Source organism: Osmerus eperlanus, chromosome 18, assembly GCF_963692335.1.
Source record: "Osmerus eperlanus chromosome 18, fOsmEpe2.1, whole genome shotgun sequence".
NCBI classification, from domain to species: Eukaryota; Metazoa; Chordata; class Actinopteri; order Osmeriformes; family Osmeridae; genus Osmerus; species Osmerus eperlanus.
Genome location: NC_085035.1, coordinates 11307733 through 11321083, shown reverse-complemented (window position 1 = coordinate 11321083; position 13351 = coordinate 11307733). Strand labels below are relative to the sequence as shown.

The following is a 13351-nucleotide window of genomic DNA, read 5'->3' as shown; positions in this document are numbered from 1 at the left end:
TTCCCCTGAGCTGTAACAGTAAAAATGGACACCAGAGACAGCAGACAGTGAGCTCTCCAACTAGGCTACTTCTAACACATTAGCTACCATTTCACCAAAATACCATCATTCTACACCGAGTAGCCTAATATCAATTTAGCGGTTTGCACTAACTCATAGCAGAGATACCTCTGGAAAAGTTATCTAGTATAATTATAACAAGCACACAGAACAGAGTGATGAACTGCTGGCAGCGGTGGATTGTCCAGGTGCGACCGGGAGGAGGAACGCCCGGGAGGGCGATGCTCGGTACGGCTCAGCGCTGCAAGAGAAGCCGTGTGTCCGCGAACCCCGTCTGTCTCTGGTCCATGTTAAAACTATCCGCTGTGAAATGGTCACTGCACTGCAGAAAAAAAAACTGAAAACTTGCATTCTTTGGATGTTGTTAATATGAATCATAACTCACATCAGTTCCCGGAAGAGGCGCAGCACCGATGCTGCTAACACTGGCATCGTCGCTTACGGTGCCTACGGTGCTTCAAAAAATGGTCTATGAACAGTATTTGACTGTATTATACAGACAACACTACACTACTGTACAGAGTACAAAATATTGTGATCTGATATTGCATCTTACACATTACGCATACACTTAATGTATTGCAACGCAGGGTTTCCCGCAGCACTTTTCAGTTAAGGCGGCCGCCTAAGCAACACATACCTGCCGCCTTAACTACGTCGTCGTCGTTTTTAAATTTTTTATAGCAATATCCACCGTGTTACTCTGTCCTGTTTTCTCCCTTCCATTCCAAAACGCAGGTCTTCCTTCTCTGCAGAACGCATAAGTCTATCGCACAAACTACCCCCCCCCCCCCCCCCCCACATTAGTCTATCCCCCCCCCCCCCTTCCCCAGTCTGACAGGAAACCCCACTCTACCACCTTAACTAACAAATTTTCTGCGGGAAACCCTGCAACCTATAGTATATTGCTTTATTCTAATCTCAACGTTTATGGTTTACTCTATCTTGGCATTTAATCAAAAACAAAACAGTAACACTGTATTGAAACCCATAATTGCCTTATTCCTTACAGGGGAGGAAGCACTGACCATGTACATGGCCAAGAACAAACTGGACAGGAAGCTGGTCAACTCAACTCAAAATGTGGAAGCCCTGCACCAACTGGCCTCCTCCTACTTCATAGACCGAGATGGCACTATGAGGAAGCTCCATGAGATCCAGATATCCACCAATGCCATTAAGGTACAGAAGTGTATGTCCCCCTGCAATACATAAAAGCACAGACACACACAGGCGCACACATACAGACATCACACATTCCTGAACAGACCCTCTTTCTAGGAGAAATCTGTCTGGCTATTTCTTGTCTTAAGTGATAGTTGGTAAGGAAGAAGATGAAGAGGTTTTGTCAGACTGCTTGCGGTAGCAGGAAGTCAAGTATGACCAAATGAAATAGAATTGACTGGCTGCTGAGTCAGGCCTTCAGAAAGAAACACACGCTGCACATTCTAGTCTGGATAAGTATTGTCATTCTTGTACCTCAATGTGTGATAGGGCCTAGGTGCGCCATAGGGGGATGGCTTCCTACAACCTTGTGTTCTGGGTTAGGAGGGGTGCATTGGCTGGGAGGTGGGACTTTGAAAAGGGAGTATATGTGAACGTGTGTAAGTATGTGTCCCTGCTTACCATTTTAAGTTGACTTTTACATTAAATAGGGATATTGAAATTCACTCTTTATTACCTGTAAAAAATTATATTATCTGTAAAAGTAATATGAACAATCAACACTCCTGTTTATAATTACACTGGAAATGCTTATCACAAAAGAGATTATTTCAAAAAAGCTTACTAAATAAAAATAAAGCTTTGGAATACAATAAGCAGACCCAATATAACAAACATGAGCAAAATCAATGGCAATTGTCTCTGATTCCCATATCCCGTAATCATATCTATTGGCTTTGTCAGAAATACTGTGTTCCAAAATCATCTTGCCTTTTCTAAAAATAGGAGGGGAGCATACATTGCTTGGTCTGCAGTCTTCTAATGCAGAAGTCGTCCAGAGCAGCAGACCCTCAGATTTCAATCAGAACTGTGTAGAGGAAGCCTATTTTGCATGTGGATTTCTAAGTGTGGCAAACCAGGCCTGCCTTTTTGGCTATTGTTATAGAGGGAGTCCAACTTTCAAAATTACCATTTATACAAACATATTTACAAAGATGCTGTATTAAGGGTTTATGTATCAAAGTAATTAAGTTAAACACTCAACACTACAGTAGTAGGTAACATTTTATATCAAGGTGCCCTCTAGGGTGCCCTACCAGTGGACATTTGATTAAGTCCCTTCTAGGGTGCTCTTTTAGCAGATAAAACAAAATGTAGTGCCCTCTGGGTGCTCTACCAGTGGACAAAACATTGTGCAATGCCCTTTAGGGTGCCCTACCAGTGGATAAACATGATGCAGTGCTCTCTAGGGTGTCCTTTCAATGGAGAAAACATGACACAGTGCTCTCTAGGGTTCCCTACCAGTGGAGTGGCTTTGAAGGGTGGGATATTTTAGGTTAAATACTTAAAACACAAGCCAACATTGGTTGTTTCGCTAAACTAACCTACCCTAGCTTTAAGAAGCATCCTATAAGGGCCATTCTAAATGATTCAAAGTCAGAGTTGTAAACATCTTGGAAAAAAAGTGTATTTTCTCCCAAACTTTGTATGTATGCAAATGGTATACTATCTAAGGTACACAATTGTAGTTCATTCTCATTTTGTATTTTCAGACAGTTTGGAAATATTTTCTCTCCCCAAGTTTGTCACTACCGAAACACAATAATATGTAATATATTAAGAAGTTTTATATTGACCTGTTAAGGTTTTCTTTACATCTACCTTGTAAATACATGTTTTGTACTTTTATTAGAAGGTTTTCACAGTAAATAACAATTAGAATTTTAACTAAATGTTAGGGTAATTCATGAGAATTCTTGAATTTTGAATCCAATCTTTCTTTTTAAAAGGCATAAAGTTGATCATACTAATTTCAAAGTTAAGGATTCCAAAGTTTGATATACACTCACCGGCCACTTTATTTGGTACACCTCGCTAGTACTGGGTTAGACCCCCTTTTGCCTTCAGAACTGCCTTAATTCTTCGTGGCATACGTCTCCATACCAACAAGGTGATGGAGACATTCCTCAGAGATTTTTATCCATAATGACATAATTGCATCACGAAGTTGCTGCAGATGTGTCGGCTGCACATCCATGATGCAAATCTCCCGTTCCACCACATCCCAAAGGTGCTTGATTGGATTGAGATCTGGTGACTGTGGAGGCCGTTGGAGTACAGTGAACTCATTGTCATGTTCAAGAAACAAGTTTGAGATGATTTGAGCTTTGTGACATGGTGCATTATCCTGCTGGAAGTAGCCATCAGAAGATGTACACTGTTGTCATAAAGGGATGGACATGGTCAGCAACAATACTCAGGTAGGCTGTTGCGTTTAAATGATGCTCAATTGGTACTAAGGGGCCCAAAGTGTACCAAGAAAATATCCCCCACACCATTACACCACCACCACCAGCCTGTAACGTTGATACAAGGATTCATGTTGTTTACGGCAAATTCTGACCCTACCATCTGAATGTCACAGCTGAAATCGAGACCCATCAGACCAGGCAACGTTTTCTTAACATTAATCTTCTATTGTCAAATTTTGGTGAGCCTGTGCGAATTGTAGCCTCAGTTTCCTGTCCTTAGCTGACAGGAGTGGCACCCGGTGTGGTCTTCGGCTGCTGTAGCCCATCTGCTTTAAGGTTCGACGTGTTGTGCATTCAGAGAGGCCATTCTGCATACCTTGGTTGTAAGGAGTTACTGTTGCCTTTCTATCATCTCGAACCAGTCTTCCCATTCTCCTCTGACCTCTGACATCAACATGACAATTTTGTCCACACAACTGCCGCTCACTAGATATTTTCTCTTTTTTGGAGCATTCTCTGTAAACCCTAGAGATGGTTGTGCGTGAAAATCCCAATAAGTCGCATTTATTTAGAAATGTATTTAACAAAATCCAAGACCAAGAACAGACATTTAATCTGGAAAGGAAAATTATAGGTGGTATGTTAACGTAACACATTAACATTCAGCTACACAATAGCATAAAGAACATACCTGGGAGGCCAAATAGGCTAAATTATAGTTATTCACAATTGTTAACACACGTTTCTCAAAACCATAACGTCTTTCTCAAAACTGCAAACACAAAACTGAAAACCTCACACACAAAATGCTAAACCTGACACTCCCTTTGCAAGATGACTCTTTGCCATCAAATCTCTTACCTGTTCACAAAATCGAACTTGTGTTCTCATTTGGTACACACAGCCATATTTTCAAATGACACACACATACCATTCATAACAGTACACACAACTAAGCATTTGCTGCACACTACCAAGCATTCACAGCACACTGTAGTGCAAAATTGAAAACACAATTATAGAAATGGAACACACCATATGAATGACAATGGCTCTGGAGAATGAGCCATTACTCCTTTTGTAAAATGTCTCAGTGTAGGCATACTTTTTTCATAGTCAAACATAAAATAGCACACCAATATGCAGCAAACAAAGTTTTATTTCGGTACACACAGAGAGCAGGCTGACGGTCTGGACGTTCCTGAATGTAGCATGGTCATCCAGGATCCTAGTTTGTATTTGTCGGAGTGTGATAGCGTTCTCACAAAACATATTTACAATTTCAGTCTCCTGTTCGGCTGTGAAAGTGTGTGTTCTTCCTCCACGGTGTGGTTCTCTTTCAGTCCTGCAAAATACAAATACTGTGAGCACACTGTATTCTATTGATATGCAGTATTACAGTACACAAGGCAAATAGATTCGTACTTGTTCTCCATCCTGAAGATTCTAATGATGGCAGCAACTGTGAAGCGACTGAGATTTGGTTGGACCCTCTGGCCTGCCTCTCTCATGCTCAAACCATGGTTGAGCACATGGTCTACCACAGTGGCCCGAATCTCATTAGAGACAACCGTTCTCCTTCTTTCTCCTACTCCTCCTTCTTGTCCTTCTCCTCCTCTTCCTCCTCCTTGTCCTCCTCTTCATCTTTGTCCTCCACTCTTCCTCCTCCTCTTCCTTCTCTCTGTCCTCCTACTCCTCCCCCTTGTCCCCTCCTTCTTGTCCTCCTCTTCCTCCTCATCCTCCTCTCACTCTTACCCCTCTCCTTCTCTGGTTGTCAATATGTTCTAAGTTCTTCATTGTTCACCAAACAAAAGAGGCCCAAGGCCCTTTTTAGGCTGCAGCCCTGATTGCAAATTGCAAAGTGTTTAGAGATTTGAATAGTTGTGTGTTGTAGGTAGATGCTTCGAGATTTTACTTGAGAAGTGTGTGCAACAACTGAACATTGTGTGTAGTGTTTTGACAACAAGGTGATGTGTAATTGAAATCAGTGTAAACAAGGAAAGTCAGAGTCTAATGCAGATAAGGGAGTGTGAAGTAGTGCCAAATTGGGTCGAGCAATTGGTACATGAAGTGAAGGTTGTTTTGCTTGTTAACAATTGAGAAAAACTGTAACATAACAAGTAAAAGAGTCCAACAAGCAAATTACCGGTAAGCTAGTTCACCAAGCTCCCGATCTCATTCCACATCACTGAATCCGTTGAACTCGTTGGTTCATGTCAGTCAGTATGAATTAACATTTAAAAACATGTTAAAGGTCCCATGACATGAACATTTCACTTAGGAGGTTATTTATCATTAATATGAGTTCCCCTTTGGTCCCCCAGTGGCTAGAAATGTTGATAGGTGTAAATCAAGCCCTGGGTATTCTTCTCCGCCTTTGAGAAAATGAATGCTCAAACACTCCGATTTGAAAATGTTCCTCTTATGTCGTCTTAAGAGGAAAGGTTATCTTCCCTTTCTCTGCTTTGCCCGCACAGAGAATTTGGCCCGCCAATGAGAAAACGAGCTCCGACCTGCGAACGCGATATTGTTTTTTCCTTGAGAGACAACATGGCTTGCAAATGACCGAAGCATGGCAGTTAGCCCCGCCTCTCTTCTCCTTATAGCATTTAAAGCTACAGACACAGAAATGGCAAGTCCTAAGGAAAGCTCATTGTGGGACTGCTCGTAGTGGCTGTAATTCTGCACCAAGGCTGAATTTCGGGAAAGAGACTTCAGATACAGTATTAGGGGACCACTAAGGCCTATATAAAAGCATCCAAAAACAGCAGGCCATGGGACCTTCAATTATTTGCCAGCTTTTAAACCACATGCCTTCTTGTTTTCTTGAACATTGATTGGGATAGATTTACTGAAATAGAAAATACAGTAGGCCTACATTATGAAGTGCAAAATGAATTTATTTTAGATTTCAACATGCTTTGGTTGTGGCACAGATGGGCAGACTCCTGAACTCTTAAGGAAAAATAATGCCGAAATGCAGTCGGGAGACCGGATATGTAGGCCCTACCTGTCTCTACACTTCGCGTGCTTACTGTCATTGTGAAGCTTCAATGTTTCATGTTTTAATTGTTTTGACACTGTTACAAATTTGGACTACAATTGAAGGCCCACAGAATTTGCAGTACACACAGTGCATTGCTCCGTCTTTGTACCTTAACCATTGCCGCTGCCGTCAGTATTGCCAGGGCAATACTACTTTTGACACAAGTATTGCCTCATTTGCCTGGCAATACAACTTTTTCGCAGACCTTATGAGGTTTATTTAATTTAGAAGACTTAAGTAAACTGTAATGACAACCACATTTTATGTAGTGAGGAATCTGAAGCGATACGAAAACATTAGACTTTTCAATAGGCTACACGTTGCGCCTTGCGCTGCCAAAAAAGTTTGTCAATACTAATACGCTGGTGATGGCACCTATGACCACTGGTATTCTTCGAGCCACTGGTGTTGAAATTCAAATGTCCGTATCATTCTCACTCACATGCTCCGTTTGACATGGCGAATTGTCCGCTTTTAACACGTCAGATTTGAGTAGCCTATATATGCGATTGCTGCGTGCGTCTTGATGAGAGATAGATTTTTTTTTTTAAATCAACGTTAGGCTACACCATTCTGGGGGGGGTCGCGGGGCTGAAGCCAACTTGATGTGTTGAATGCTCAGAGCACATTTTAAAACATATACTTAAAATACATGTTTTAATAAATGCTCATAATAAATCATAGAATATTGCCTAAAACCTAAGGCATTTCAAAAGGTCGCAAATCTGACCATTTCAGTCGCAGTGTAGTGCCCTGCTACTGGACTTGAGGAAAGGTAGGCTGGTGTGCTTTACACTAACAGTCCGGACAGGCAGAACCAAATACTCTCACGGCCCCCTTGACCCCAAGCCAATAAAACCGGGCCACAATCCCGTCTCTGGTTTTGTCCATCCCCAAGTGGGCCCCTCCCCTTCCTCTCTGACTACTCTGTATAACAACCCATTCTTTGTGGCAAAATGGGGGTAAGGCAAGAGTCTTACGGGGTCACAGGGCCGTCTCTCGTGGACCAGTACGTGGGAACATGCATGTCTCAGGTTGGCGTCCTCTAGCTGAGCCCTGGCGAATCATCCGGGTCGTCTCCAGCTGTGTCCTCAGCAGAGGATGTCACCACACTGCGGTCGATGAGCGCACAGGTGTCCATTTGGCACAGGTGTCACACTGGCACATTGGGGGACAGGGGGGTTCATGACACCAGCAGGTCGTTAGCAGACTTGTCCTGTTTGGTCGTCCGTCTCTGGCACTGGCTCTGTGCATGTGGACATCATTACCAGGTAATTGTCTGGCTAGGTGTCCCAACTGACCACAGGGGAAGCATCTCCAGTTAACTTTCAGTGGGGGCTGACGCGGTTTCGGTTTGGGGGTTGAGGTTCGTCTTGTCTAGTCTCGGGCCATTCGTTCCAATCTGGCGTCCCATCCCCGAGACGTGGTGCCGCTCTCAGTCATCTTCGCCTGCGTCACCTGGTGGTTTTTCAGGAGTTTAATCAGGAGTTCAATTGAGCTGAGGTTGTTCTGGGAAGGCCACCTCTTGGTTGCCGGGGACAGAGCTTGAATGCAACTGTCCATGATGATCCTGTCTATCGCTGAGGGTCCCTCTCCCGTCGTCAGCCAGTTGCAAGTGAATCTTACCAGCTGGGCTACTTGTCCCCTCACCCGGGCTTGTAGCTTGTACTCCCAAACATTAATCTTTTGAGAGCGGGTGGCCAGGTCATGTCATGAACATAATCACGTTCATAAGAAAATATGTTTACATTCAAATCTGCTTTAAAATAATGGGAATAGACTGACCTTCATGTACTGTATGTACTGCACTCAGTTGTTGCCTGTTTTAACAAGACCTTACTCTCCCTATGCTGACAGCGCCAGGAACATTTGCAATCGGCTACTGTGCTTGTGCACTGTTAGTACCTGCGTGCAAAGTTCCAGGCAACTTTGCAAAAAGAAAAAAATAATTATGCAAGCAAATGTAAGATATTTTCGTTCGTCAGAAAGGTTTTGAGTAAAAAAAAAAGTGGAATATCTTTCAAAGTCAAGGCAACTTGATGGTGTATTCAGCAATGTGGCAGTTGATACAGGAAAACAGAAAAAGCTAGACTCTAGCTTTTTCTGTTTTCCTTAAATGTCTTGGAATGGCCTAGTCACTAGGCCATTCCAAGACATTTAAATGTTTCCCCTTAAACCACTTGAGTGTTGCTTTAGCAGTATGCTTAGGGTCATTGTCCTGTTGGAAGGTGAACCTCTGTCCCAGTCTCAAATCCCTGGAAGACAAACAGGTTTCCCTGAAAAATGTCCCTGTATTTAGCACCATCGAGCATTCCTTCAATTCTGACCAGTTTCCCAGTCCCTGCCGATGAAAAACATTCCCACAGCATGATGCTGCCACCACCATGCTTCACTGTGGTGTTCTCGGGGGGATGAGAGGTGTTGGGTTGGCGCCAGACATAGCGTTTTCCTTGATGGCTAAAAAGCTCAATTTTAGTCTCATCTGACCAGAGTACCTTCTTCCATATGTTTGGGGAGTCTCCCACATGCCTTTTGGCAAACACCAAACGTGGTGATTTTTTTCTTTATGCAATGGCTTTTTTCTGGCCACTCTTCCATAAAGCCCAGCTCTGTGAAGTGTATGGCTTAAAGTGGTCCTATGGACAGATACTCCAATCTCCGCAGTGAAGCTTTGCAGCTCCTTCAGGGTTATCTTTGGCCTCTTTGTTGCCTCTCTGATTAATGCCCTCCTTGCCTGGTCCGTGAGTTTTGGTGGGCGGCACTCTCTTGCCAGGTTTGTTGTGGTGCCATATTCTTTCCATTTTTTAATAATAGCTTTAATGGTGCTCCGTGGGATGTTCAAAGTTTTGGATATTTTTTTATAACCCAACCCTGATCTGTACTTCTCCACAACTTTGTCCCTGACCTGTTTGGAGAGCTCCTTGGTCTTCATGGTGCCGCTTGCTTGGTGGCGCCCCTTGCTTAGTTATTTAACTAATTATGTGACTTCCGAAAGTAATGGGTTGCACCAGATCTTGTTTAGAGGCTTAGTAGCAAAGGGGGTGAATAAATATGCACGCACCACCTTTCCGTTATTTATTTTTTAGAATTTTTTTTCATTAAGTTATTTTTTTAATTTCACTTTTTCACTATTTTGTGTATATCCATTACATGAAATACAAATAAAAATCTGTTTTAATTCCAGGTTGTAAGACAAAAAAATTGGAAAAACGCCAAGGGGTGTCAACACTTTTGCAAGGCACTGTATCTCTAATGTCAGCTCGACCCCGTCTCTATGTTCCTTTTTCTCCCCAACCCTAGTTCACCCCTTAAACAGAATTAACCCTTGTCTCTGGCTACTGCTCTAAGGATCCCAATTCTGTTTTCAGGCTTTGTCTTCTAAACTAGAACATTCCCCCCGTTCTTCCCCATTATTTTGTGCCAACGTAATGTGTTGTTTTCAACTCATGATGCCTTCCTATGAGATAAGTCAGGGACATGATACCACTGGACAGACAATATGATTCAATCCTCGGCCTTCTCCTCTACTTCTGGACATTCCCACATATTAGCCTATATTACCAAAAATCAATCAATTTACGCCACAACACAAATAAATGGTGTTCTAGTTTACCCATTTCGGATTGGTGTCAAAAAGAAAAAGAAAATGGAGAATATTGTTTTGGACATTTTGACTTCAGTTAGTAATAAAATCACCAGAACAAGCTGGGTGCTAAAATGGAAATGCAATACCACCAATATCCACCAGGGCCTTTGCATCAAGCCGAGGAGCGAGGGGTGGGGGCTTGGTAGCTATAACTCCAAGGTTCAACACCATTCATTTTTGGTGTTTCCAAAGCATGTTCATTGGTAAGTTGATGACATGACCATATTTTTTGAATGTATGTAAACATATTAGTTGACCTCTTATCAACTTAGTCAATAGTGATATTTTATGTGGCCAGCTTTAGTTAAAGTTAGCACCAGCAAACCTATGCATCACTTTGTTACTGTAGCTAGCTACCATAACCAGAAGCCAGTTGGCTTTCATTAAGTCTATGTCACAATTAGCAACAATTATTGGTAGGGGTGTAACAATATATCGTAGAACAATATATCGCAATACAAACATTTTACAATATGTATCGTAGAATTATGGCAATATTTCTACAATATGACATCCGTTTCATCCTATTGGTTGAGCCACCAGTGTAGCGGGGTTTGCTCGTTTAAAGATAGAAATACTTAATTTAAGTCTCGGGGCACCACCCTAATATTGGTTTAGGACATTAAGGAATCCTATGTTTAATATGTAATAATCAGTCTCATCTTAAGGAATGAATTTGTTCTAAGTGTAGAGCCAATCGTAACATTAGTGAACACGCACGTCAAAATATCTTTACAATGAATTTATTCAAGTAAGGTAAACAGATCTTATGAACAAGATTATGGGTTTGATATGAGAGGTTGGTTTAAATGAACAGAATGAAATGGTCTAACTTAAAGAAAGACAGAAATTGTACAGTCAATTATTACATCCTTACAAATCATGAACAGAGCTCACGCCAATGCCATGTCGGGGAGGAAAGAGCGTTAGCCATAGTTACGTTTGATCAGGGGTTGATCAATGAGATTGAGGGCGGTTTGCGCCAAAGGTCCATTTGAAGAATATGAAGTCAGGGAGGACCTGTCTGGGGTCAGACGTTGATTGGGGGAAGCTGGGTTCTCAACTCCCCCCTCCTTCCTTCACACCTACCAAAGGTGTGATCTGATCTCTGGCTGGTTCCTAAGATTGTTAAAATATTGTTCTGGACATCTTGGTACAGTTACAAAATATAGTTGAATGATTGTTTTATTATGATAGCTTTGTGTAGATGTAAGAATGATGTGGTTATCTTTCAGGAAGAAGGAGTTGTTACTAGAATCAAGATTTCAGTGAACACAACATTAAAACAAAGTAACAAACATGACACAAATATCCCTCTCATAATCCTCCACCTTGTACTCTTGTGGTAAAGGTGAAGTCTGAAGAACTTTCCTCAAAAGTTCTGATTAAGGTATGTTCTTTGTTCAACTGCCGCCAAAACGGATAGCAAATGGTTGCTGGAGACTTGTTGTCTCAAGCAGGCCCTTTGAATCTTGCAAGCTAGCAGGAGGGCTGATTAGGTAGATTGGGGAGGTCCCCCCCCAATTCTATGGTTCCTTTGCATCGGCGTTTGGTGGGTAATCAGCATACTGAGGGTGTCACAAGGGCTGATTAGGTTTGTCTGATGAGATTGAATCACTCTTCAGGTGTGGCAAGATGTTGGCTCTGTGTAATCTTGCTGACCTCACTACACCAGCGTGCGACCTACTCTGCGTCATGCGTGCATTCATTGCATTCACAGAAATCGCTTGAACTTAGTTAACTAAATTGTATGTACAACAAAGAAAATTATAGAAAATGTTTTGGAAATAAATCTGTTAATTGAATTTCAGTGTAATTTGAAACAAAAATCTAAATATGGTGATACGTATTGTATTGTGCACCCAGTATCATGATACGCTTTGTATCGTGTTAGTATAGTTAGTTAGTTATTATTATTAGTTAGTATTCTGATAGATCAGGGTTTCTCAAACTTTTTGGGGCCAGGGACCCCTTACAGGGGAGAACATTTTCGTTTTTATGTTGTAACTATTCGTACTGGTGTTCATGTAGGGTCGCAACTGCAATCTTGGTTTTCAGCATGGCTTGCGGCAGGACAGAAGGGTTCTATCATTTCTTTTCACGTAACTGACAGATGCAATATGTTAAAAACATAGTCTGTATGTCTGTGATTAAACCCGTGCGCCCAAATACTTTTCCATGCTCGCACACATGGGCGCACTGTAGAGCCCTGCCTTTGTGCTCTTAAATGGACAAAATAGAAACTTTCAGTTTCCTTGTGTTCAAGCTTACATTTACATTTAGTTATTTAGCAGACGCTCTTATCCAGAGCAACTTACAGTAAGTACAGGGACATTCCCCCCGAGGCAAGTAGGGTGAAGTGCCTTGCCCAAGGACACAGTCATTTGACACGGCCGGAAATCAAACAGCGACCTTCTGATTACTAGCCCGATTCTCTAACCACTCAGCCACCTGACTCCTCAAGCTTCTATTACTCAACACCAGTAGGACTTACTGGGGTCCTAACAATAGGGGAAATAACTTCAGTGTCACCTTTCAAAAGAGACCATTTACATGCAGGTACTCCAAATGGTTCAACAACAGCTTTCAATGTACTTTGGGTATGTTGTTTAGGCATTTTCAGGCACATTTAAGTTAAAGTTAAGTTTAATAATGGATTAAAAATCGATATGCTCAGTTTAATAATGGGACACGCGAACGTTTGCTGATAACACACGTCACCCCGATAACGTGAAATGATCAACAAGATCAATACTAATGGGAGACGAATGCCGGAGCTAAAATGTATGCTTCAAACGACGTTGTTGTGATACCGGATAATCTGTTGTCTAGCTGCTAGCTGTCGAGCAGTATAATCACAATGGTAACGATAACGTTTCATTGTCAGGGGATTTATAGTCAAGAAGAAGCGGATTCATTGTGCTTTGTAGATATAACGCTGCTACATCTAGCCAGCGCATTTTGTCTCAAAATGACATATTTGACATTTTTAGTCCCTTCATTCCCAGCTAACACAGTTACGTTGCCCTTACGTTGCCGCAACGTCACTCGATGACCAAACATACGTTGCCGCAACGTCTTTGGCGACGTTGCGGGACCGTGCATCTGTGGGACGCCAGAACGTAACCGCAACGTCGTGGCAACGTTATTTTCCGACGTTGCCAATCCGTAACCGCGACCTCC

General features: G+C 42.2%; 1 protein-coding gene across 1 annotated transcript in view; it reads left to right on the top strand.

The window, feature by feature from the left end:
- brinp1 (bone morphogenetic protein/retinoic acid inducible neural-specific 1) overlaps positions 1 to 13351 on the top strand; it is a 250264-nt gene that overhangs the window by 144511 nt on the left and 92402 nt on the right. The window contains exon 4 of the mRNA XM_062484686.1: positions 1073 to 1242. Coding sequence (XP_062340670.1) covers positions 1073 to 1242 — 170 coding nt within the window. The remainder of the gene's footprint in view (positions 1 to 1072; positions 1243 to 13351) is intronic.